Below are 27,599 nucleotides of genomic sequence, written 5' to 3' on the forward strand. Positions count from 1 at the left end.
TCTTCTTGTTACGTCTGACATTTCTCTTAGCTGAACTGAATGCAGTTTAACTTAAATTTAGGGCTACAAATACAGATATGACCCATGCTAGATTTCAGCATAATGAAAGTGCTCAACCGCTTCATAAATCTGGAGCACGATCTGAGCCACAACCAATTACAAAATTAGAGTATCAACACCTGAAAGGAAATGTGGGCCGTATGAATCATTCTAGCACTGAAATGTTTGTTACTGGAATGCTTCACAGCAGAAATCTTTGGGCTATGTTTATAAATTGCAGTTAAGTAGCTTGGAATGAAATTTTGCATTGGCATAAGTACGCATACAAAATCATTATTATGCCTTGCATTTGCCAAGATTGATATTGAACTTTTTAGGACTATAAACTAGTGTAATAAACATAGCAGGTTTTAAGAACTGACAAATGTCATTCTCAGGGGGGTGGGGGTTAAGCTGTATATCTGAACATATTACAAGGAAGAGAATAATTTGATCATTTAAAAATTACTTGCATCCTAGTGTATCTTCTATTCATGCAAAATATCCCACTCAGTTCTATGCTATCTCAGAAAGATCTTCTGATCTCCAAAAAGGAGCTTTTGGAGTGCAGGGGATCAAGTTGAAGAAGAGGAATATATTGAATAATCCTGTTTTGCTCATTTGTATTATGATCCAAGCCATTATCATTCATTCTTTAATCCCTGTACATTTTATTACAACAATAAAGGAACTGGTAAATATATATTTTGTTACTATTTAAAAAGACAAACAGTAACACTTAAAATAAAATTTCTGCAAAAATAAACTTCCATGGGAAAATCCAACCTGTGGCAATGGAACTATGAAGTGTAGATGCTACCAGAGCCTCAAGCTTTTGTTTAACTGGTGTATCCATATAATGAGTTTCCTGCATTTAATATAGTTAGAGATACTGTATAATGTCATATAAGCAGTTGTTTCATTTGTTCTTTACAGCACTCTCAAGGGACAGGGACTCAGGTAGCTGGATGTAGCCTTTTCATAGATGATAGTTTTAGAGCCAGGCTGAAAAATCCTCTTGAATTTTTTTTTTACTATTCATACAGCATGAGGAAAGATAATTTTTGAAATTGTTTCAAAGCTGGAGTATGGTGTTCTCCTGCTGGCTAAGGTGCAAGGCATGCACGTGTGTGTATATGTGTGAATATCCTGTTCTTCATTATATACTCATATTTCTAGTAACCTGCCACCATCACCCCCACCCCCGGCATCCCACTCTCCAATTAAACCCCATGGGAAAACTTTACAAGGCGGCTCCTCCCCATGGACTTTTTAGTAGCCATGCTACTGTTACCACTAAAGGGAAGATCTGCCACTGAGAACTTTCTAGATAATTTATTCGAGACATCAGTCACCCAATTTCCCTGCCACAAATTTTGTGGAGAATTTTGAGAGATCATCTGTGCTCACTTCTAGTTAGTGCTAACCAAGCAGAATTAGTAAAATTGGAAGAGCAATTAAAAGTTTGGAAGTGTAGCTGGTAGGCTGAGAGTAAGGGAGGCCATGAATGAGAGTACAGTTCATGGCATGCATGTACAGAATCTCAGTTGGGAGATGGGGACATTGGAACAGCAGAAGTTTTGGGAGGAATGGACTTAACATATACATTAAGGAAGGGGCAATTAAGGAATCTGGGATAGGATGGCTTCTAGTGCTCTGGGCCCATAAACTTTTCTAAGTAGTTTAGGAGATATTTTATACTGTTCTTGTACATCTAAAAATACCAAGAGTTAATTCAAAGGTTTTTTTCGGCAAAGAGTCAAAGGCAATAGTGCATGCAGAAGAAAGAATTCTTGACTCCTATGGAGCTGTTGTGAGGTTTTCTAGCTGCTTTTGTGTAAAAATTAGACTTGCTGTTGCTGTACAGATGTCACATTCATGTCTTCGTTGAGAGTTAGGGCAGCATTTGTGGCCAAGGGATTGAGCTATAAATCCATAAATACTTGGTTTGAATCTTGACTTTAGTCTGGATTCATTATGTGGCTTTAAGCAAGCCACTTCCTCAGCCTCAGTCTCCCCATCTGTAATCTGGATTATAACATTATTCATCTGCCTGATTGTTGTTAAGTGCAACTGGATAATGCATATCAAATAGTCTGAATGCTTAAATGCACTAGATAAATTGTATTAAGGATTCTTATTTCTTATAGATCTAGGTGAGTAATGACTTTCCATTCCTGGAGAATCTTTTCTTAGTGAAAGCCTGTTAGCAAATACTGAACCTCCTCAAATTCTATAGTTCAGTCTTCTCCAATTCAGTGTCTCACAGTTACGAACTTCAGCCTCCAGCCAATATCCTCAATTCCTATTCCAGTTGGGGATGATCAGTGTTACAGTCTAACATATTTGAACTGTAACACCAGATTGGGAAGGGGTGTTCTACTCTATCCATCTGCTTGGAGTGTTTTAATCCATTCTGCCAAATATTCTTCCTTTCAACCCAGTTCTTCGAAGTAAGATAATCAATGGGGAAGTGAAACAAATTGTTTCATTTGTGCAAAGCTCAGATAACTCAGCATTTCACAACCCCAAGAAAATGGTAACAGTACCAGTAGAAATTATGCAACCATGCAATCCTAAGCATGAAGGTTTTACTGTAATGACTAAGTCTCTGAATAATACAATAAATTTACAATTTTTTAAATATGCTTATTTTGGAAAAGAGAAAATTAGAAGAAAATATGAAAATAATAATTGTGCAGACACACAGACACAATTCCTGATAAAATCAATTAAGTTGATCTGATTTAGCAATTCTCATTTTTCCTTGAACAGACTTAGTTTTCTAAGCAGGAAAACAGATCATACAAGAAGCATGATCTAAAAGGATGACATATTTGGCATCTTAATTAGACATTGTTAGGATGGCTGAGACTAAAGGCATAGTTACATTGTTATGGAAATCTGAGTTCAGGGAAAACCAGTCTCTAAGCAATCACATTTTGCCCATTCATGTGATTATCTATTTTGCATCTGGATCCACCTTTTCAATAAATATACATTAAACAAGTCAATTAGTTCCAGCTAAAAAGTAACATAAATACGAGCTTAGCATGTGAAAATATTTAATAGAAAATAGAAAGGATGATTTAATCCATTCAGCCTCCTCAGCCTGGTGACAATTTGTCAGGGAGCCAGAAGAAGATCAGAATGTAAGAATGTTTTGTTAGGGGGAAGGATCATTACAAGGAAACTTTATGAGAATGTGTTGCTCCAGCAATGTGTGGGTAATAGGATCATGGACACAAAGGCAATGAACACACAAGTGAGGTAAAACCTGAATGGGAGTACTGAACAAAGCAAAGCAGAAGAATAACTTTAACTGCAAAATATGATATCGACAGGAAATATCTCCAGGGAAGTCAAGAAACAAGAAATTTTAACATCTGATAGGGGAAGGTAAATACAGCATAGTACAGTGTTTCTCAACCTTGGCAACTTTAAGATGGGTGGACTTCAACTCCCAGCCTTGCTGGCTGGGGAATTCTGGGGGTTGAAGTCCACCCATCTTAAAGTTGCCACGGTTGAGAAACACTGTCATAGAAGATCATGTTCCTTCTGCTGTTGGGAGCCCCATTCTTGTCAGAGATAACAATAAACGTTCTCCAGCATGGGCATCTGTACGCTCCTGCTACTTCCGTCAAAATGAAAACTTTTGCTGCAAGCTGTACCCCTTTTGGGCATGACTGCAATCTCACAATGCATTACAAAAGGTCAGGGCTTGCACTGTGATGGCACATGATACTACTTTTGTCAGATTGACCCACTACAGAGGCCCATATTATACCTGCTAGCACTCCACATCTTTCCCAAGATTCAGATCTATGTTGAAGCTCAAGAGATAACACTCTTGAATCAGGCTGTATCAGAAGATGAAAAAACATCTAAATATCTAACTACAAGAAACAGTTTGGGGTGAGGGGAGAAGGGGGAAGCTGAGCCTGCTTTTAAAATGTTGGGCATTATCAAACCATGCTATGTATTTTTTTTTTAATCTGTTCAGTCGTGTCTGTTTCTCAGAGACTACCTGGACAAGCCCCTGCAGTTTTCTTGACAAGGTTTTTCAGAAGTGTTTTGCCATTGCTTCTTCCTGGGGCTGAGAGTGACTGGCCCAAGGTCACCCAGCTGGCTTCATGCAAGGCAGGACCGGAACTCACAGTTTCCTGGTTTCTAGCCTGATGCCTTAACTACTAGGCCAAGTTGGCTCTCTATGCTATGTATAAGAATACATAAGAGACACCTTTTATACAGGAAAGCACAGAAGAAAATGACGCACATCTATTCCTCTTCATTACAATAATCTTCTACAATAGTGCTGGAAAGAGTACTCACAAATAGAGGGTTAAGCAAAGACTATGGCTGTATACTTCGGTAGAATTAAATCCCATTGGATTGACTTTTGCAAAAGCTTATGTAGGATTGCTCTCCATATCAATATACCACTTATAAACCATGCTGGGCCAGCACTTATCTCTGCTAAGTCCAAATGACAGGTTGTAGCTTTCAAGATTGCATGGAATATACATCCCCTCAAAAGTGATCTCAGTGTAACAGTCCTACAATTATTTGCTTCTGATTCTTGTGCCATGGTAAGATATTAAATCAAGCCTTGGAAAAAGCTGTTCAGTAGAATATTCTTCATTGCATTCTTCTCCCCTAGAGATGGAGGAAGAGGACATTCTGGTTCTGATTTTGGGAACAGCATTTCCAGAGGCTTCATGGTGTTTATTGCAAAATGTTCCTCCCCTTTTGTCCAGTGTGAGACTTCTTAAAGCACATAGTTATCTGATTTAGTCAAAGGTTGCTTCAAAGGCATTTACCTCAAACTCCCTGATGCAGGAAAAGACTGCAAAGCTGAACAATGTACAGAAGAAGCAGTCATGGGGGAGAAAAACATCCAAGAGCAGAGAGTGATTTTGTTTAGGATATTCCCCTAAATGACAGCCTGGGGCAGATCTGGTAAATGGAATAAGTCCTGCCAGTCCTTCCCAAAATAATAGGAAACAAACCTTTCTGGATGTTCTGTTCTTCTGAAGAAAACATTAGCATGCTTGTGGTTTAGAAAGGCATAACAGTGTAGTCCAATAGTCTCAAACCTTATGCATATCCACTGGGGCTAGTGGGAGGAGGCATCTTTCAGTCAAAATAATTAGAACCTAAGGATAGCAAGTGCCCTTTTTTCAACCTGTGTTATTAGCAATATTGAAGTTAATTTCATTTATTTCATGCAGTTCTAGATTTCCAGATGCACAAGTTGGTTTCTAGCAGACTTCCTCAATGTGGTCCCTTTCTAGATGTGTAGACTTCTACTCCCAAAATTCACAGCAGCATGACCATTCTGAGAATTCTGGAGGTTTAACTCCAATATCTGAGGAGTCTCCAGATCAGGATAGGCTTGTGTATAGATTCAACATATTCCAAAATTAGGGAAATCTCCTCCCACAATTGCCTACAAGATAAAACCTGGATGGGAGTCCACCAAGAAATACCAGGACAATAAGCTAGACTGGGAGGTTGAGAAAACATCCTAGAAGAAGGCAAGACATCTATATGAGTTTATCTGTGAAGTGACTAAGAGTTGAGCTTGATTTGAGGAAAACATTATCTTTTACCTCCAACAATAACAGTCTCAAGGCTCCAGAAGTCCCCTTTTTAAAACCAGATGGTAGAAATTGCCTGAATCGAGAAGAAAGAATCTTCATTGATGAGTGAGCCCAATTAATACTTTCCAGTATTGAGCACATTCCTACTGATATCCTTTTACTTTGATAAATGTTTCTTTTTTAATTGGGAGATACAGCATTCAATTCACACGGCATTGCATTTTTCAGGTCAGGCCATGCTTTTGCAGCCATTGGAGAAATCATCTATATGTTTGGCGGCCGTTCCAATGAGAATGAATACTATACTGATGTGCTTGCACTGGACACAGGTGTCTTTCATTATACATAATCATTTTGTTTGACTTATGAAATGCTGTTGTAAGTTAGCAAAGTAATGATTCAATGAAGAGATGAAAATAAATGTGACAATCCCAGACCATTTATGGACGTCTTTCAAGCCGTTTCAGGATCCAAAGAATTCTACTATGAAAGAGTTCAGAAGGTTACTTACTGTATGTGCCAAAAAGGAAGATGAGGATTTCCCATTCCTAATTACCTGTAAATGGGGGCAGAGTCATCTTTCATTTGCTGAGAATATGGTATTATTAAAGGATGCTTACACTGCCTTCTAGGAAGAAAGGCCTGTCCCTTTGTTGTAAAGGGAAAAGAAAAACAGTTTAGTGTCCAGTGATCTATTCCCCTGTTTCTACAAAACTTACATGGAGTAAATTGAGCTAAATAGATCCATCCCCAGCACAGCATTAGCCTACACTTGTTAATGTGGGAGAGAAAGCCACTGAACTCATTGGAATTTATTACCGATGGGATTCTTTTTAGGTGAAGGTGGATCATCCTTCTTTTCAGATAAATATGGTACTCATGAAAATACAACATTATTCTGAATTCTCTGTAATCTGGCAAATAAAATACAGTAATATAAAAGGAGGAAACACAGGATAGTATAAAAAGTTAATCATGTAACATAAATTCCACTGATTTCAGTGGAATTTAAATTCAGCTAACTATGCAACTATGGCATAGTGCAGAATAGGCAATTTTGGGTGGCTGGGACGTATCTAGAATTTTGAGAACATGTGTTAGGTGCATTTACAAAATGACCATCAGGGTAGGCATGGTCAGTCACAAAACAGAAATGAAACTCTCTACGATTTGATAGGACCTTTGTAGGATCCAAAGGCATTCCTGCAGTCAGTATAATACTAGAGGCAGATGATTTCCTTTACAGCATTCCAGCTTCCATTTTAGTGTTGTCATTAAAGGAATATTTTCTTAAAGTCACATGGGTTAGGAGTCAGTAGACACCACAGGCAGTGTCTGGGGACACCTTGATGCCTACCTACCCCTAGCTTAGCTTGCTATCCAAAGCTAGATTGCTCCCTGTTTGTTTTCCACTCCATGTGGATGCTTCTTTTTTAAAAACAAAGGGAGAAAATTCACTCCATACCCATTTGGACCACTGTCATTTTTTTTAGTTTTTGTTTCACAAAATAAGAGCCCTGTCTAACACAAAACTTATTAGCTATAGAGTCCGCAAGGATGACAAAAAAGTGAAGATGGCAGATAAAGCTCTGTCATTTGTTATGTGTGTACAATAGTAAAGCATCTATAAAAAGGACAGGGCTTCAATTTCAGTGACACAACTGCCATCTTGATTTTTTTTAATCTCACCCCACCAACCCCCACAGATGCCATTGGTTGCTGAGATTCTAGCAAAGAGAGGAACCGGCAAACTATCTGACTGCATGTTGCCATGATGTTTAGGATACATTCTCTGGTTAAAGGCCTAAATGCTACATCCTACTTGCCATATCATGTGAACATGGCTACTGCATCACTGGCCATATCCGGGGATTTAGGAATGTGCTTCCATAGAAGTTCACTCTAGGAGGGATGTGAAATCTTCATCAGCATATTGATATTCTGGCTTTGGCAATGCTTCAGTTTTTAAAAATTGCACTGCATTTATGAGAGATACTATGACTCCTGTCTAAATTTGTCTAAATATGGCTATGCAAATGGGCTCCCTTAATAATGTCTGTACTGACGGGGCTGTTGGTTGCTTCTCTTGCAATTTTCCACAAATCCTCACCCATACTCTAATACTGCAGAGGCTGTAGGTGTAAAGTTAAAGATAGTGCAGCATAAGTACTGTGAGGAAAAACCTGGAATCACATCAAAGAATCCAGTCTTTAGGCAGCCTGCTGAATTAATGTGCTTTTATAAGAAAAAATAGATGTAAATGTCAAAGGCTTGGAATAGTGCTATTTTCACATACTACAGAACAAAAACAACAAATGAAAGATGTTTGTGTGTCATTTTCTATCCTCCCATTCCTCTCCCCAAGTATCTTTAATGTGGCAAAGGTGTGAAGTCAAGGGAGAAAAGCCTATCGGAAGATCACATCATACATTTACAGCACATAGTGATAAGGTAAACAAGTGAATATTTTACTCTCCAGTTACAAATTAAGGAGCTTTCAGTTCCATTGCACTGTATTTGAGAATGGAAAATCTTGATTGCAAAGACTTAGGGCAGATCCACACTTTCTACTTGGCCTATTGCCAGTATAGCCCACTCACTACTTCCTGGGTGCAGGAATGGATGACATCCTCCTCCCCTCACTCCCAGTCACTGCAGATGCACCCCACACCCCTGTTTTCCAGCTTTGGTTCAGAACTGCTGTTTTCCAAACCGAGCCATCTTAAACACTTCAGAATAGATGGTCTCCAGTGCTGTAGTCCATTCTAATAGCCCCAGCTCTGATTGGCTGTGGTACCTGGCATGCCCCCTCCCCTCCAGCAGCTGGTCACTACCTTGGGTAATCCTTTTGTCCTGGGCTGGGTGAAACATGATCCCTTTTATTTCCTACCCCTTGCCCACAGGACTGCAAAGTCCTTCCTTCCGTTGCAAGAAAAGAACATTACTACTTTTTTCTGTTAATCTCAATTATTAGATCTTCCTTGCTACACAATTTCCATAGACCTACAGAGGAACATAGGAGCAAAAGAACAGCCTGTTTCCTATTACTCTGATTATTGTAGCATTAGAACCAGGATGGAATCATAAGGGGCTAGAGTCAAAGGAAATAATGTGCAAAGGAAAGGCGATGGCATCCATGTGTGCAAATATCTGGGAAAACAGAGGAAAGCAACAGGGACTAGCGAGGAGGGAAAAATTCCAAGAAGGAAAAGGCAGACAGTGGTAGACAGTCCACACAGGAGCCATCCAGTGAAGCTTGCCTTCCCTACATGGATGGGAAAGGCAAGAATCTGGGGAACAACCAAGTTTTGTGGTGGCCACAGTCCAAACTGAGCACAAACCCAGCCCAACTGCCAACCCAGTGCAACATGGAGTTATCATTTGAGCTGGATAATTGCTTTGATAGACTTTCAAGATTCTATTACAATACTCTACCAGCAACAAAGATTTTTCCAGAAATCCAGATGGTGGTTGTTTGCTGAATCTACCTGCCTTGAAAGGGTTGACAGAAATACTGGGAGAGAAAGACAGAACCTATGCACTTTTTCCCCCCACCAATCACTGACATCCACTATCAGTGATGTTTTCCACTAAAACATCACTGACATAGTTTTCGAAATTGTCTGCTGAATACTTTTTGTAGCATTCTCTACAAATGAGAGAATATCAAGAGAAACATTGCAAGATCTTGCTTGCTCCACAAGGTGGGGAACCCTGCAGAGCTTCTATCTGACAGGCAGAAGTGGAAAGAATATAATCACCTGGTATTCAGCTGAATATTCCCTTCTGAATATTAGGCTCAGGAAGCTGGCAGGGATCCAGATTCTGCCCTCATGGCTTGGTCCAGGGGTCATTCTCCTAGGAAGTCCCTTGGCTTGAAATGACACTTAAGGAATGATGGGAAGACTGCAGTAGAAGAATGCAGTTGCTTCCAGTCCATTCTTTTCTCAACCTCTTCCACCTCACCATCTATGGCATGCTGATGTGCTTAGAGTTTCACAATGTGTTATTCAACCATGTTATTGAGACTTAAATGAAGCCTCTGTGGTTTAGCAGACCACACCTATCATTTGGAGTCCTTTGAAATGTGAGGTGGAGAGATAAGCAGGGAAGTTGGCTGCATTCCAATCCAGCTTGTTTTAAACAGATTGCTAATTAGCAGGCATTGGCCATTTCCAAGGCAACCAGCAATAATAGTCCACATGTATCCCCAGAGGTTCAGTGAGGTGTGCAGGGCAAGACAAAGGCTTACAGCAGACTTCCAGACATCAACAATTGGAAGCAATCTTAGTATCCCTTGAGCAATGTGTTTGTAGTTTAGGACAATCACTCCTTTATATTAGCAGAGGAACCCAGATTAGGAGATAACTCCTTTGAGAAGCAAAATGGAGAACTAAAGTCCCCATAATGCTGAGATATTTATTCTCAACATTTTCAAATATGAAAAGAAAGAGTTTTATGTTACAGATGTTTGGCATATCACAAAATGCCCGTTAATGAAGGGATCAATTAATGGAAGTATCTTTTTAAAAATCATTATTGTGATGGATTCGTTAAAGAAGAATAGCAGTGAAGAACAAAATGCTGAGTGCTAAATAAATTAGCATAGTGATATTTGCCTTTGTTCTTCTTTTCAGGACATTTATCTGTTTGGAGGAACTTTTGAGTTCAAAGATGGGAAAACCATTCCAAAGAATGATATTATGAAATTGAGTTTAGGTGAGTAGGGGAGATGAATGAATGAATGAATGAATGAATGAATGAATGAATGAATGAATGAATGGGAAAGTTTGAAATTTGCTTTGGGAAATTGTTATTTTGAAATATATTTTTGAACAAAAATTTTCTGCGCTTTAAGGTCATATTAAATATAACTTAATTTCTGCTCAATTCTAAATGGCTATCCTTTGTAATGAGGTTTTCCATCTGAATGTTCCATATTTTGTTCACATTTTTTTAAGGGCAAAAACAAGTCAAAACTGCCCCCTCTCCCCAAAAGAATGTCTACCAAAAAAGTCTGATATTGTCCCCCTAACTTCACAGGAATATTTATTTTGTTTTTAATGTTTCATATAAAAATAAGGTTTGCAATTGCTAATTCTTTATTATTCAGCAACACACAAATACATATATCACTGGCTATTTTTGCTTCTAATCAACATTCCATGTAAAGACATAACAAAGATCGCCAGAAATATTTCCAGACCATACCGCCTTTGCCCAATTTGTAGCCTGGGATGTTGAAAGGTGAAAGGTCCCCTGTGCAAGCACCAAGTCAAGTCTGACCCTTTGGGGGGACACCACTTTCACGACATTTTCTTGGCAGACTATAGAGCGGGGTGGTTTGCCATTGCCTTTCTCAGTCGTCACCTTCCCCAGCAAACTGGGTACTCATTTTACCAATCTCGGAAGGATGGAAGGCTGAGTCGACCTGAGCTGGCTACCCGAGACTCCAGCTTCCGCTGGGATCGAACTCGGGTTGTGGGGAGAGTTTCGGTTGCAGTGCTGCCCCTACCACTCTACACCACATGAGGCTCAGCCTGGGATTGTAGAGAGCTATTGTCAGAATGGAGCATCCTGCCAGTGTATCTGATGGGTTTTGTAGGTTTTGTTTTTAGTATTGTATTAGCATGCTTGCTTGTAGTGGCAGCTTAGGGATGTTGATTGGAATTGCTGAGATGGCCGGGATAGCTCCAAGGTCAGCTAGCTGGTGTTATCAGTGCTTGTTAGAGTGAATTGTAGCTAGGAGTGAGAAAGGATGGAAGAGAGAAGTCAGCAATTAAGAAGGGGCTGGTATGGAGGGGGCAGTGCTGGAATTTTTGTAACAAGCAATTGTGTGGGCTTTTCCTCAGTCTGATCTTTAACTTGGACTGATCATCTGTATTAATAAAGATCTCTTCTACCTCATCTGATGGTGTGTGATTAAGAGACTCTGAATTAATAACTGGGAACCAGTTCATCACAGCTATTCCCTATCTCTCTGGAAATGTATTGGAGAATAATGTCCAGTCTTTAAATAAACTGACTGGAAATTAAGAAAATTGTAATTCAGAATATGTGAGGGGACTTGAACTGGGGGAAGGTAGATTTAGATACCTGAAACATGAGACCTCTTCAAATGTATAGGAAGATCAGGTTACTTTTATTTACATTAATAATATGAATGTATGACTTCTCAATGCAAAATTTTCAACGCAGTTTGCAACCATTATAAAAACAATCTTATATACTCAAAATGATCCACTAAAAAGACAGATATTGATAGATGTCAGTATTTGGGGAAGGTCAACATAAAATACTGTATTTTTAAAAGATGCTTAAAAGATGTTCTCTGAGACTTTTTCTTAGCAAAAAGCCATTAAAACTCTCCAACTAATGCAAAGGTTTTTAAACAGGTAATAAACTTTTAGGAGTTACAGAATGGGGAGGGGGGAGCATTTTCACCAAGCTGTTCAGCTAATTCATGAGAAAACAAAGGACACACCACAATAAGGACTTAAAATGAAAGCAAGATGCCAGTGGAGAAGGTCTGGCTCAAATTTAGTGTGAATCTTGTGCATTCTTCATATAGAGAAAGTTCCCAAAATAAAGGGAAAAATTCCATGCATAGGCAATGGGAATCATGAATCCATGGAATAAACCCTACACTATGATGCCTAAAGACCTGGCAATCCATCTCAAAGATCAATCAGATTTGGATTAAATACATCAGGAAGACAGTTTTAGTAGACTGCACAGTCAAGATTAGATGCCACTTAGTGATTCCTGTTCAAAAGCTTAGATACAGCATTTTGAAAAAAATGACAACTGTATTGTCATTTGTATTGGTTTCAGGTTTATTGTACTGATCTTCTGTGACAGAATCAAAGTCATTTGCTTGCATTGTCTGATCCTGACCCCTTATTCTTTTCCTCCTTGTTTCACATTAATCTATCTGACTCCAATATTCCAAAAGAGTCCCTCCTTTGGGGGAGATGTGAGGTAACAAAATTTGAATAATAAAAATAAATAAATAAATATTGTCACAGTATATCTTTGATTTGAGATAGTAGATTGGTTTTAGTAATTTTGAATTAACAAACCCCAACAATCTCTTTAAAAGAATGTATTTTTATTTGCCTTTGTTCTTGCTAGTCAGTGGAATGATTAGCTTAGTATTTTTTATATAGTTGTTTCAGAGCTTTTTTAATTAGAGCTCTTTCTGTGATATATCTTGCTATTATATAAAAAGCCTTAAATATTCAGTCATTTTTCACATTTAGAATATTGATTGTAACTGTAATCTTCTGCAAAAGCTTTTTTTTCAGTATTGCCAATGAATTTGCATTAATATTATTAGCATTTAAAATATTTATGATATGTTATATAGCTTGGATGAAATGGAAGAAGCCACTTTACATAGGGATCCCCCCAACTTGCAGAGGGAATCATGTTGCATTTATACTCCATAATCAAGTAAGTAAAAATAATTTTAAAGTGAGAAGCTGCCATCCTTGGTCTGTTTGAACTTGTCCCAGTCCAGTATCTGTCATAGAGTATCTCTCTGGCCTGTACTTCCAATACATGTTGAATTTAAATTCATAGCATTCTTAAACAACATGGCTTTTAGGCAAAAAAAAACCTGGTTGGGGAAGCTGTCCTGTCTCCTTAATTTTAAAAGAGTAGTAAGCATAGGCCAATAGATCACAATGAATATACTAAGCTTGTAAAGAGATTAGGGGTGACTAGATCATTTTCAACATTAACCCAAAGAGCATCTCCTATGTCATCCAACGACTGCTCAGGAGTGAGCTTTGTCCACTCTAGACTGTCCTCCCCCAGTGGGATCCCCCAGCAAAGGCTTATTCTCCTAAAACTTTAAACATCTTAATAGTTTAGCAATTTCCATCTGTGTAATGAACCCCTTTAACTTACTTTAATCCTGCTGTTGTTTAACGTTTACTGATTAGAAATCATGATTGTTTGTACAACTGTATTTTTAGATTATGCTTTGAGATTGGATTTTGAACTTTTGTAAGCCAAACTGAAGGGCAGTCTAGACAATTTTAAAATATATAAACCAGTATTTTTTTAAGACAGGAGAAACCTGGTCTATTCAGATTTCCTGGCATGGAGCCAATTTACCATTTAAAATATAAAGACCTGCATGAGCTCCTTAGTTTTCTAGTGTCAGCTTCAAAAGGGAAGCCTTAAACAAGGCCTCATCATTTTCACTGAAAGTTGTGAAAAAAGAAGATAAACAGGTCAAATTTGCTTTGGAGCCAAAAAACTGGAACATTAACTGCTCTCAGGATTCTCCAGAGTGAGTGTGTGATCTCCACACATGTCTAATATTTAACAAGAATCTGGCCACCTTGAAAGGAACACCTGATAAAAATATTTGACCCATGATGGCCCAATTTCATTCCAAACCATGGATCCTTCCTTCATTCTTCCCTTCCTCCCTCCTTTCCTTCCTTCCTTCCTTCCTTCCTTCCTTCCTTCCTGTTTCTGATTTCAAAAGAGTAGAAACTGCACAATTTGTCCTGTAGATATACAATCTCTCTAAGAAATACACATTAGGAAAGGAGTGTCCAAAATCTTTTTTAAAAAGGAAAAGAAAGGAAATTCTATGATACAAATATTTCCCTAAATGTGATTTGTGTTCATTGCTTTTTAATGCACTTTAAGTGAACTATTTATTAGGATTCTTACATGATTGCATTTGTAGCTCTATATTTTCGGTGGAATTAATGGAAAAGAATTCAATGACCTTATGGGAATGAAACTGATAAATCCTTCAGACAGACAACCTTGTAAGTTTATTTAAAAGATATTCATTAATTGTATTTATTATTATTTAGAGCTCAAATACTTTAGTCCAGATTTCTGTGAATTATCTGCATTTATCTTTACATTTTAGTTCAATTATTATTAAAAGTGAATTGCTGGTTTAGCCTCTAAAAATAGTTTATCTAATATTAAAACAATAGGCATTTCCAAGGCTGCCATTGCATCTGATCCAAACTGGGAACAAAATAAATGATTTAATTGAATATTGTCTTTCAGCAGTTTTAAGCAGGTTGCATTATTTTTGAAATCTGTCAGACGTCTTAACTATACAATGAGTTATAAGCTGATCTAAGACATTCTCAGCCCATTTATATATGCATATATACACACACACATACTGTGTATAGACACACACACACACGTACATATGCCCCCACCCTTAAATAAGAATTGTTCTAGAAATCAATTTTCATGAAACAGAATTAAATTTTAATTTCTTTTTCAGTAGCATCCAAATAGGTCTCACTGTCTTTAATGATGAAAATTAAACTAAATTCCAAGTTCCTTGCCAAGATTTCAAGGTCCTTATCATCATAACTTCTTTGTGAGAAGCTTAGATTGAGAGATAGCAATCAAGTCTGGATAGTAATCAATCCTAGCCCAATACTGTAAGCATTTTACCACATACCCTTATAATTTTAACTATGCCACTTTGGTAATGCATCCATACGCTGCTATATCCAACTGGGTAAATTACCAATAGGGCCCACCAGGTATTCTAGATTTCTACACTTATAATAAGCACAGTCCTATTCAGTATATTTCTGATTGGATTCTATGGAATTGTATTTATATGAGTGTAGAAACCTAGAATTAAGTCTTATTTAATTAAATGGAACTTAATTCCAGTTTAATGTGTGTTTAATAGTCTTCCTCATCCTTCTCCATCCTTCAGATATGTTCATCTACAAACACCATTACTCCTAGTAGGACTATGACTGTTTTTAAGATGATTGGAAGGGGTGCTTCAGAATGTGCCAGAGGCCAACCCAGCAGCTTTTCGAAGCTGCTGTACCATTTTTTAGGCTTGTGTGAAAACCTGAAATTGTTGTTGTTATTTATACTTTTATAATATAGTGGGGAAATTATACAGGTTCTTCTCTTTTCTAGAATGACAGGAAGAATTGGCTTCATCTTTGCTTCTAACTAAGGACACTGGAAATAATTCAGTGGGGGGACAGATGGCTCTTTTCCAATCTTTCATGGACATATTTTCCAATAGACATAGATGGGAAGGAAGACTTTGCATCCTCCAGACTCTTCTACACTTTCCACTCACTTCTGACTTACCACATTTAATTTACTGGCCTAAACTGGTGCCCAGTGCTTGTGTAAGTGTGAGTTGCTGCTGCCAGTTAGAGTGTTAGTGAGAATTGGCTGGACCCACCACAAAAATAAAAGCTAACAACAGCTACACAATTAACAATGGCAAAGGCTAGGCTGAAAATAGTTATAAATGGTAAAGTAGAAGACCTTCCCTCTGAGTCTGAAGATCAGGCCCAGTTCTGATTGCAGACTGACTTGGATCCCAGAAGCCTGCCAAAGAGCTTGAGCAATTGGGGGGCAAGTCTGCATAGCCTAGAGAGACTGCAACAGGGTGTGGGATGGGGGATGGAGGCAGCCACCATGTGCCAATGGTAGTGACAGTGGCAAAGCTGGGTGAGACTGGTCAGGTCCTAAAGAGGTTTCCACTGGGTAAATCCAGTATATGGTTGGTGGCATGGGTAGTTTGAAAAGATAAGATGGCCATTGTGTGGCTGGAATTGGGAAAAGAAGGGTTGTTATTTATTGAGTTGAGTAGTGTGACCAACAGCTGTCTGAGATAGTGGGGAAAAAATTAATTTGGAGGGGATAAAAATGGAGGGCAGAATAACAGTAGTGATTGGCAAAGGAAAATATGACAAGATGGGGGGCGGGGGGGAGCTGTTCCAAGGAAGAGGAATTAAAACACTGGTTCTAATCTCAATTTCTGCCTGCCTGCCTCCTCCACCCTGTCTCAACTTGGAAGTCAGGCGACCAGATTGCTGAGTGCTCTGGGCCCAGGGTGATGCTACTGAATGCCAGATGTCTATAATAAAACCAGCTCATCCATGATTTAATTGTAGACAAAAGGATGAATCTGGCATGTATCACTCAGAATGGCTGGCTGAAAGGGTTATGTTCTCCTTGCAGATATCTGTCCAGCCAGGTTTCATGCTTTGACTCAGGGCTGACCCCAGGGCAGGGCAGAGCAGATTCTGGGGCAATTGTTTACCAGGAGACTCTAGCTATTGCTAAGAATGCTGTTCTGTAAGTGTCCAGATATGAGGACTTGTCCAAAGGTACAAGTCGAGGGTGCTGCTACTGTACCGTCCTCTCAGCTATGTGGCAGCACCCCTCACCCAGCTGTTCCATCTTACTGAAGGGATGGTTGTAGATTTGCCCAGTCTGCTAATGCCAGGTGATTTCAAACCCCATCCTTGGGAATGGCCTTGAAGAAGGAAGGAAGAGCTGCTCCCAAGGCAACAGTCAGATAAGTGGAATTGAGCCCATTCCAAGAAACTGACTTGAGAAAACACCTCAGACAGGCTCCTCCCTAGGTCACACAAAGTTAAAGGGAGGGTGTGGGAAGCACATGCAGACTTGCAAGATTCTGTTACTATACCTGTTACAATAAAAGTAGTCCTGGAGATACTTTTTTTTAGCCTGGTGTACCTTATAGGGCTGATGCCTCCCTGGGATCTGAGGTGGCTTGGGAATTCATGGCCGCCATGGCAACCATGGGCTTGTCCCAGGTCATCACCAATCTGATTCACATAACTGTCCACATGTTGGATTTGGCATTACTTCAGAGCAAATATGTAATGATACAGATCTGGATTGTTTTTCTGTGAGTCCATGGTCACAGACAGATCACTTCCTTGTGATGATGGGATTAACTCCAGCTACCAACCTCTGCAGGGAGGAGGAGTCCATTAAGGTAGGCTACACCAGGACACCAATGGATTCAGCAGGCTTCCTGATGGCACTTGGGGAGTTTGCCAGTGATATGGACAGCAATTCTGATGGGCACCTTGCTGACCTCTGGAATACAGAGGCAACCAGGGCACCCAACAGGATTGCTCCTAAGCAGCCTCTCTTCATTTGCTTATCCCACACAGCTCCTTGATTTACTGAGGAACTCTAGGAAATGAAGCAGTTTTAAAGGCACCTAGAGTGGCACTGACAAAAAACAAGATGTGAATGTGACCAGATGTAAACCTCCTCTGTGGGAATAAAGGTGGTGAAACATACTTCTCCACTCTTATTGCATTTGCAGAATATCAGACAACTGCACTGTTCAAAGTGTCCTGGATCTTTAAGGGGAAAGATGGACTAGAAGATCCAATCACTGTAAGTTGTGATCATCTGGTCAAACATTTCACAAAATTGCTCACATTCACTCTGAGTTGGAAGCCAGATGGGCAGACTGTATTCAGATTACAGAAGTGGTATCTTTGGTGTAACCAGGGAGGCTTTTGAGTCTATGGATCCAAAGGAAGTGGACAGAGTCCTCTGCAATCTTGGCTCCACCACTTGTGGACTGGACCCCTGACCCATCTTGCAAATAAAAGTAGCCAGAAAGGGGACTAACAGCTGGATTCAAACTGTAAAAAAATGCCTCTTTGAGGGAAGTGAAGATGCCAGAGGCCCTTAAAAAGGCACTGGTTTACCCATTCCACAAAAGACCAGGTATGAATCCAACAAAACTACAGTCCTAGGTTATGGAGAAACTGGTGGAACTGCATTTGCAGAAGACTAGACGATATGGATTATCTGGATATTTGGCAGTCTAGATTCAGATCTGGGCATGGGATGAAACCACATTGGTCACTCTCATGGATGACCTATGGTGAGGCTTGGATGGAAGTAGTTTGACCATCCTTGCCCCCCTAGATTTCTCAGTAGTTTACAATACAGTCAGCCACAGTACCCTTCTGGACCACCTGTAAAAATTGGGAACTGGGAGCATGGTATAGCAATGGTTCTACTCCCACCTGAGCTGGTAGTTGTGGGGGGATGTGGGAATGACCTTGGGAGACAGGGAGAAGAGCCACAGCCAGAGAAACAGTCAGATAAAAGGCAGCTTAGCCTGCAAAAAGAATGTGGGCATGGCAAACATTGCCTTGTGGCAATAAGAAGGCACAGGCTTCAAAACCAGTTATTATTATAGACAGAAAAGTCCTCAAAGAGAGAAGGCATTGGTTTTTCTAGAACTGTATAGCCTTCTCCAATCTGTTAATCTCCAGATCTGTTGGAGAATAACTCTCCAAGCTTGCCAATGTAGAAGACTGTTCTAAAACAACATTGTCACACTCAGGTCTAATATGTGTATTGTTTTCTAAAGAAACAGATAACAACTGGTGAAGGAGAACAGTTAGAATGAGGATCACATGGGCAGAAGAATGGAAATTAACCCTTTTTCTCTGTGGCAGTCTCTGTTGTCATCTGCGGGGGAGAAAAAAAGATTTGCAAAGATACTTTGAAAATGTATTTCCACTCCCCACATCTGTCACCATTTAAATATTATGACTTGAGTTTAAATGTTACACATATGGTAGAAAGATAAGATTGAATATATCACTATTATGTAGCATAAGCATATTTTACTACCTTTCTTACATGTACAACTGTACAAATTCCATTGTTGACTAAACTTTGTAGTTGCAAATAGCAGCAGCCAAATCTCTTCTCAAGACCCCAAATTCAAAAGTTCTATAGCCTGAGTCTTGACCTCCATCCATCTTGAGTCTGCACAGTATTGTTTGATACCCAGCTGTGTTGTGTTTTGGGACCAATTTAGGTACAGGATCAATTTAATTCTTCCATGATAATTTGTTCATGTCATGAAAGCATTGTCAGATCATCTCCAGTATCTTTAGTATCAGAGTGAGGGAGGGACACAAATTACTGTTCATTGGGCAACTCTTTGCTTCTGTATAAATGAAGAATAATAAATTATCACAGAAAATTTTGCCGAAATGTGATGAATACAGTAATTTTAGAAAAGCACTTTGACCAGGAAAAATGCTATAGAAATGATTAATAATAGATGGAGATGAGTTTTAAAATCTATTATAGAGTCTTTGATCATTTTAGTCAGTAGGATTTTATACAATAGAAGCTCAAAAAGTTACCCATTTTATTGTACTAAGAATATTGGAAGATATTTCATACTAAATTAGGAAAAATTTGTGCACTGTGATGTTATCATTATATATAAATATGCAAATAATCTACACTCATTTGAGCTTTTCCTCAAGGCATAAGTTTTAATTTACAGCAGTCCTGAAAGCCGATAATACTACTCAAAATATACTTTCTTAAAGAAGACATTTCACTTCTATAGAGTAGTGAATAAATTAGCGCATAGGGTACAGAATACTTTTAGTTCAACCTTTTCAGACTTAAGAAACTGTCTTGATTATAGATAGGTTGTTAAATGTTAAAATATGTGTGTTTTGCACATATTCAGAGGTTGCCCAATTATGTTTTAGAGGTTATGAAGGAATTCTCACCGTTCTCTATTATATGTGGTTTGTGGGTCTTGTTTGTAAAATTGCCTTGAAGAATTTGCCCAATGAGCATCTTTCCCTAGCAGTATCTGCTTGCAAGTTATTACACACTGCTCTAATCTGCTTTAACATTTTAAAGAAGCTACTCCTCTCTAGTGATATTACTTCTCTGAACCTCCTCCTTTTAAGAAAAGCCCATAGCTTACTCTAAGAAAGTGTTGTCAAGTATTCTTAATTTTTATTTTTTAAAGTCTCATGTTCTGAAGTCAATCTATGAAACAATTTTGCTTAATATAACATCTGGCTCACCTACATTCTATATGACACACCAGCCTGCAGTATTCCTATCACTTCTGCTTCGTTATTCCAGTGTTTTGGATACTTAATTAATGATGTCATCTTTGTTTGTTTATTACGGCCAAAGTGAAAATAATCTCATCCCACAGACCAGATTTCATAGCATTCCTTTCTCTCCTTCACATTTCTCCTCCACGCAGAGGGATCCAGCCCTTTAACAGGATATTTATCAGATGCAAACCTTCATAACTGTGCTGTTAAGTACAATTGCTGTAACAATGTGATGTAACAAGTGAAACAGAGTTAAGTAACTATTTCTTCTTCCCCCTTCTTCCAATCCTCCTTTGAAGAATATAAACTCTGGAATTTTTCCGTAAGCCTTCTTAATTACCTGTCCTCCTCCTTCCTTCTCTCTTTCATTCATATCCACTTAGAATCAACTAGGAAACAGAGCTGGCAGCTGAAAACATGTCTACTGTCCCCACATCCCGCTGTCTGCAAAGTTATTTATAACCAGAGAGCAATAAAGAGGGAAGACACAGACCTGGAATATAGCAGCAGAACAATGTGTTTTTTATTCTTTCCATTTATAAACCACCAAAATCATGGTATTTTACTTTAATAAAAATATTAAAAATGGAAACAGTTACAAAGACAGCCTTATCCAAAAGCAAGAATCAAAATTATATAAAATATCAACAACAACAACACATGATGGCACCAACCCAACACTGGGGAGCCTCAACATCCAAGGCCATGCAAAATTATTCTTCTTGATGTCTTTTGGAAAAGATGCCTGAGTTGTCACCAACAATCTCCAGTTGGAGATTATTCCACAAAGAAAATCACTGCTCTTAAATCCCCACTAAATTCATCTCTTGTGGATCACACAACTTCAAAATTTCTAATCAGGAAAAATGAACTAGAGAGGTTGGTTGAATCTGGAGGAGGTGGTTCTATAAGTACCTAGAGGTCAAATCAACTTTTCTGTTGATTTGAAATACTGGGGAAAAGGGAGCATATGGTGGTCTTTAAAAAAAGAAGAGGAGAGAGTATCTTATTAAAAGGCAGAGATGAATAGCTTTTCTTGTTCTCATGATTTAGAAAAGAAGAATAAAATGTCTACTGTTTCACAAATTCTTTATTACAGGTCAGCGACCCAGATGAAATAAAACTTTATAAACATACAGAGTAGAGCTACAAAACAACATATAAAATAAAATAAGGCATACAAGACAAAAAATATACAAACATGCTTACTATTTTACTATCAGCAATATATGAGTTTTACAAGCTACAAAAACAAACTTTGCAATGGCAGGAATTACCTGAGGTCCTTATCTGCTAGTAAAAATTGCACATAAAAGTCTTCAGTCCATCCCAGAAATGGAGTTAGAAGAGGCATTAAGATCATATGTCTTGATAGAAATTACAATATAACAGAATATGACTTTCTGTTTCAGTATTACCATCTTTACAAGGGCAGAGTTTTATGAAATTTTCCCTCCAGCTCTACTGATGGTATAATATTGAACTATAGTAAAATAAATGCTCAAGAGCCAGTTTGGTGTAGTGGTTAAGGCACCAGGCTAGAAACCAGGAGACTGTGAGTTCTAGTCCTGCCTTAGGCATGAAAGCCAGCTGGGTGACCTTGGGCCAGCCACCCTCTCTCAGCCCTAGGAAGGAGCAACTGCAAACCACTTCTGAAAAACCCTGCCAAGAAAACTGCAGGGACTTGTCCAGCAGTCTCTGAGAATTGGACATGATTGAATGGAGATATCTAAGATAGATAGATAGATAGATAGATAGATAGATAGATAGATAGATAGATAGATAGATAGATAGATAGATAGATAGATGCTCACCAACATTTATGGTTTGTAAATTGGTCTAAGTACAATGCTGTGTGGAAATGTGCATTGCTATGGCCTAATTGTACCCCAAGTGAGAGTTTACTATATTCTGACTGCAATTCTATATCAAGGATCCTTAGCTTAAGGACCTCCATTGCCTGATCTTGTCTAATGTTTCTTTGCAACTAGAGAGAAGAAAAAGAGGAAAGGAAGAGAGGGGTTAACTTTATATTTTAAAAAAAGATGGCTTAGAGAAAGTTTTCCTAAGATTATTAAGAGAGTAAAATCTACCCACATAATAATTATTCAGGAAAGCATCCACAGCAAGCTGAAGTTTTAGTCAAGACGACAAAACCCGCATCATGAAGTTACAACAAAAACTCTGTTCCTTATCAATATGTGTGCAGTCATGACTCATGAATAAAAGGGGCAGAGATTGCGACATGATATTGTGATGCACGTTTTGTTTTTTGTCCCCTTGCATCCCCTCCCCCCACAGATGCTCCCACTGGCTGTCAATCTTCCATACATATGCATTTACCTGAAAGAAGGGCTTTATTTTTCCTTCTCCTAAACAAATGCACAGAAACTTCTTACTGCTTCCCACTTCTCTTATTTCTACAGCACTATATGGAATAGTATTACTGAAACCATGAGATGCTGCAAAATATTAATGAATATTATTTTATTTCTTTAAAGATTTGTATGCCATCCTTCAAAAGCAAGTTTTCCCAAAGCATCTGTGAATTCACTCATTCATTCCAGTGTTGCCACATTCAACATTTGAAACAAATGCCAACAGGGCAGTGCCTCTAGAGCAAACTCTTCCTCAAAGAAATATTTGGGCAGAGTGGAAAAATGTTCAACATTCTTTAATCTTACCATTTAATGAAAGTTAGAACCCTACTTAAAGGACAAGTTTGGTGTTTCAAACACAGACACACCTCCAAATGAAGACCTTAAATAAAATCATATTTGAGCCACTCAATATAGCTTATGTATGTGTGGTATCCATTTTTCATCACCCTTACAGTATACCTTAAAGACTCCAACAGACCTTAATAATTTCTGTTTTAACTAAATCATATTCATTAGCTAAAATATATTTCTATTCTTTTTTAAAATTCTAGTTATGAAAGAGATTTTTTCAGAACTGGGAATCCAAGGAATAAACAGGTATTTTTTTTCTGACATCCTTTTTTTACTTCCTACTGTTTCTCAGAGAGAAAGAAATAAAATGGAAAGGCTATTTTTTTCTTTTAGCACCAACTGATGGGTAATATGCATGTGTATGCAATTCTCAGAAAATCTCTGCAGTATGCTAACAATAAAATATTTTGAGTTTATTCTTAACAAGCTTCTTCCTTCCCATGCTTTAGGATGTAATTCTCTGCACATTCGTCTATTAGTAAGTGCCACTGAACTTAGCGTTGGTTACTTCTACGTAGATACGTGTGAGCTAGTGCTGCATTTTTTTATACCATGCTTCAAAGTAGGATATCCGAGGCATTTCAGGCTGAACTGCTTTGCAATTTGAAACATCCTCTTTTGATCTCAAAACAACCCATTTCCAGTTCAAATACAGCTGATTCTAGTCCAGAACAGCTATTTCATACTGGAAATTGGCTGTTTCATAACAGGTGTTTCAAATTCAAGATGGCCTGGATCCAAATGAATTAATTACCCACCACTACTTCATATTCCTACAACTGTTTATTCATTTTACAGTTATTTAGCCCATCCTTCAAAGCTATTGATGATAATGACAGTTTACTGCATAGCATATCTAAAAATCAGGGAAAATCCCTGAAAATAATAATAAAATGGTTGGAGAAAGCAAATTTGTGTTCATGAGTATTCCTGGCAGCCCAAATCTAGCCTGAGCATGGATTAGTGATGCAGATTTAATAGGAAAGAAAGTTTATTTAAGGCAATACATGGAGAGGGATGGACACAGCTTAGCACCTTGCTAGCTGCATCCTATTACGCAAAGTATCAGCAAGCAAAATACTGTGTTGGAACAATGTCAGAAGGAAGAAGAACAGGGCAGGCAGAGTGAAAGACAGAGGCGCTGTGGTCAGTAGGCTGTGAGGTGCTGAAGCATCAGTGCTACTGAACTCACCCTTCAAAAAAGCAAAAAGACAGATAGTAAAGTAAAATATCACACAACATCTATACAATAATTTTAAAAATAAATCTGGAACATCCAGTACTGTCAAGATAGAATTCACAAGCAAACTATAATTTATAAACTAAGCACTGCCTTAACAGAGTACCATAATTTTGGTAGATTCATAGACTATTTTTAATTGATGCTCTTAATAAGGATTATTGTTACAGAATATACTTCCAAAGAACTGTGTTCATACAGCAGACAACTCAGGCTCACGTGACATTAGCAAATTTGGCACCTCTTGTGATGGGGGTTATAGGGGTAATAATCAAATTAAATATATGAAACAAAGTTAATGACCAGGTTTACCTAAACTTAGTTCATAAGTGGAGTAGCCCAAAGGGAGCAGCCTTAGAATGAAGGTCTTGCTCATGTGAAACCATGAAATAACCAATTCATGCCTCTTGAGAATTGGAGCAAACACTATCTGTGATTATGCTTGAAAAGTGTCAGGAAGTTACAACCAGTGCAATATGCAACAGCTGCTGCTAATGGATGTAAATGTAGGTTTCACATAATGCCTATCCTGAAAGATCTGCACTGGTTGAAAGTTGGTCATGGGGCACAATTTTATTATTAACCTATAAAGCTGTTGTGAACGTAGCATCCTTGCCAGCTAGCAGGCTTAGAAAAAATGTGTATTTCCTCTCCAGACTGCAGAAATTCACAGTAGGTATTCCTATAAGAGAGAGATGCTCTTCATCACCTACACAAAAGGTATATACCCCTAGCTTCTCCCTCTGCTGAAGATAGACAAAGTTAGGTCCCTTTCAGACTGGAGGCAGAACTCAAGAAGAGAAGCTAAGGACTGAGGTTAGGAAAGAGTGGATTTTATCATTCCTCAATGAGAGAAAGTGCCAGCGTAGTTGTGTGGTTAAGATGTTGGAACAGGAGTAGGGAAACCAAGTTCTAGTCCACCCTTTGGCACAGAAGTCAGCTTGGTGACTTTGGATTAGTCCCTCTCTCAACCCAAGACTGGAAAGTTGAAAAATATCTACCTACCATTCCAGTATGTGTGTATTGTGTGTGTGTGTGTGTGTGTATTGTGTGTGTGTGTGTGTATTGTGTGTGTGTGTATTGTGTGTGTATATGTCATGAGTAAGGATGGCGAGCAGGGGGCTCCCATCCAGACTGTCAAGCGCATGCGTAGCACTGAGGAATTGGTCAGCCATTCAAAGAGACACAGATCTTTTGGGGTTTATATGTCTGGGTTTTCCCACGCTTCTTCAGTTTGTTAGGATTCCTGTTATGTACTAGCAATAAACATTAGAGACCCGTTCCTTGTCTCAGCGTGTTTCCTGGCTGTTAGGACAGTATATGTATGTATGTATGTATGTATGTGTGTGTATGTGTATGTATGTATGTATATATGTATATGTGTATGTATGTGTGTGTGTGTGTGTGTGTGTGTGTATGTGTGTGTGTGTATGTATGTATGTATGTATGTATGTATATATATATATATATATATATATATTGAAAATATGGATTACTTCTCAGTTCTTCAGCTAGATAGCAGCCTCCAGCCAATCCTGGCTTACTTTGAAAAGCTATGCAAGTTGTACCTATTTAGTACTTAGATGAAAGACTACCAGGAAATTTGCAGACTAAATTGGAGAATCCCCCAAAAACTTCCTGGAAAAAGTTTTTTTGCTTAAGCATATCCATTTTGTTGTCAAGAAAATTACATACATTCATCAGTTACTAGGAGTTGAGTGCAATTCAAAGGAGTTTTTGCCTGTATACAGACAGCACATGCACTACAGTTTACTATTCTCTCAAACAGTTACATTTCCAAAATCCAACACTAAGTTATATACTGTGCATATGGTTAGTAAAATGGGGAACATATAATTCTCTAATGAACATCTACTGTGACTCATGTAAGTTTAACTTAAATTTGCTTTTAATATGCTATGCTTGACGTACAGGTTCACACCCACCAAAATTCCTAGGGTGAAATATGAATTGACAGAATATTCTTTGCTGCCTGCATCAGTTTCTGCACCACCTTCAGCTCCAGTAAGTGGCTTCCTTCAGTTACCTAGCTCACATGTTTTATTAGAACATTGCAGTTACTAGACAGAATAATAAAAAGAAGAAGAACCCAAACAAGGTTGTTAATCTCTCAGTTAAACTCTTACAGAGTGGCAGGATACGTTTTATGCCCCAAAGGTATGCCTTGGGTGTATCTGAATACTGTAAACCCAGCAAAATATACACATTTGTCCAGAATTTCTCCTGTATTGGTTTTCCAAGGTTTGTTTGTTTGTTTTTTGCCACAAGAAATCCCTCCTTGCTAAGGACTTTTTTTTGTTTGTTTGTTTGTTTTCCTCTGCACAGATCCATGCTCAGGAATATAGGTTCTTGCCTAATACTGGTTTTGGACCATTGATTCACCTCGATCAATATTGTTGACACTGCCTGGTGGGAATTTTTCTAGCACTGATTAGCAAGGCCAAGATTAAAGCTGGAAACATTTGCTCTACACTGAGCTACAACTCTGACATAAAAAACATCACTCCCGCTCCAGCAATTCTCCCGTGGTTACTCAGTTCTGGGGTATAGAAAGATAATCTAACTCAGGTGACAGATTAATGGAACCATGGACATTTATGGTACTTTTGCCACCTCAGAAGGTTTGATTTCTGCCTTTGGGACCAAAATGGGAAAGGTTATATTTGTTTGTTTTGTTTTCCCATTCCCTGGGCTTACCTACACAGGAGAATGTATTAAATAACCACAAGGGCAAGTGTTTTCAAAATGCCCCTTTGGTAAATCTGTACGTTACTCTTCTATTTTGTGAAGCATTAAGGTAGTGGAAACTGTGCCATGAAGAAGCGAAAGGAGGCAGTCTGCCTGAGTATTTTATCCTATCATTGTGGTATCTGCCTGACTCATGATTCCTAAGATCCACACCCAAACTTGTCCTTTTCCCGCCTTATTCCAGATGTTGTTCTTCTGACTGCTTTTAAAACTTTGGAAAGATGGGCAGTTGCTGTGGTTACAAGTGCTGCAGAATTTAATGCAGGTTGTGGTCAGTACAGTTGTAACGGGAATCCCTGGGGAAAAGGCAAGTTATTAGCTTCAGTATATTCTAGATGAGATGGGGAAAAATGGGGAAGAGAGAAGAAGTAGCATAGACTAATGGCAATCTTAAATCTGCCCTGAAGGTGGAGGAAAGGAATTGATTCTCTGGCCAAAAGCATTTTTTGTGTCTTTCTCTAGGAAAAGAGGCACTTCCAGCTGTAGCCCCTATATTTTCCAT

General features: G+C 38.5%; 1 protein-coding gene across 3 annotated transcripts in view; it reads left to right on the forward strand.

Annotated features, from left to right (window-relative positions):
• The window catches only part of LOC134491460 (kelch domain-containing protein 3-like), a 56,708-nt gene that overhangs the window by 18,576 nt on the left and 10,533 nt on the right, over positions 1–27,599 (forward strand). For all 3 annotated transcript variants that reach the window (XM_063295232.1, XM_063295231.1, XM_063295233.1), the window contains 7 exons: positions 5,871–5,971; positions 8,008–8,093; positions 10,280–10,361; positions 13,012–13,097; positions 14,353–14,437; positions 23,289–23,334; positions 26,263–26,353. In XM_063295232.1, the coding sequence (XP_063151302.1) occupies positions 5,871–5,971; positions 8,008–8,093; positions 10,280–10,361; positions 13,012–13,097; positions 14,353–14,437; positions 23,289–23,334; positions 26,263–26,353 (577 nt within the window). The remainder of the gene's footprint in view (positions 1–5,870; positions 5,972–8,007; positions 8,094–10,279; positions 10,362–13,011; positions 13,098–14,352; positions 14,438–23,288; positions 23,335–26,262; positions 26,354–27,599) is intronic.

The sequence above is a fragment of the Candoia aspera genome, chromosome 2, assembly GCF_035149785.1.
Source record: "Candoia aspera isolate rCanAsp1 chromosome 2, rCanAsp1.hap2, whole genome shotgun sequence".
Lineage (NCBI taxonomy): Eukaryota > Metazoa > Chordata > Lepidosauria > Squamata > Boidae > Candoia > Candoia aspera.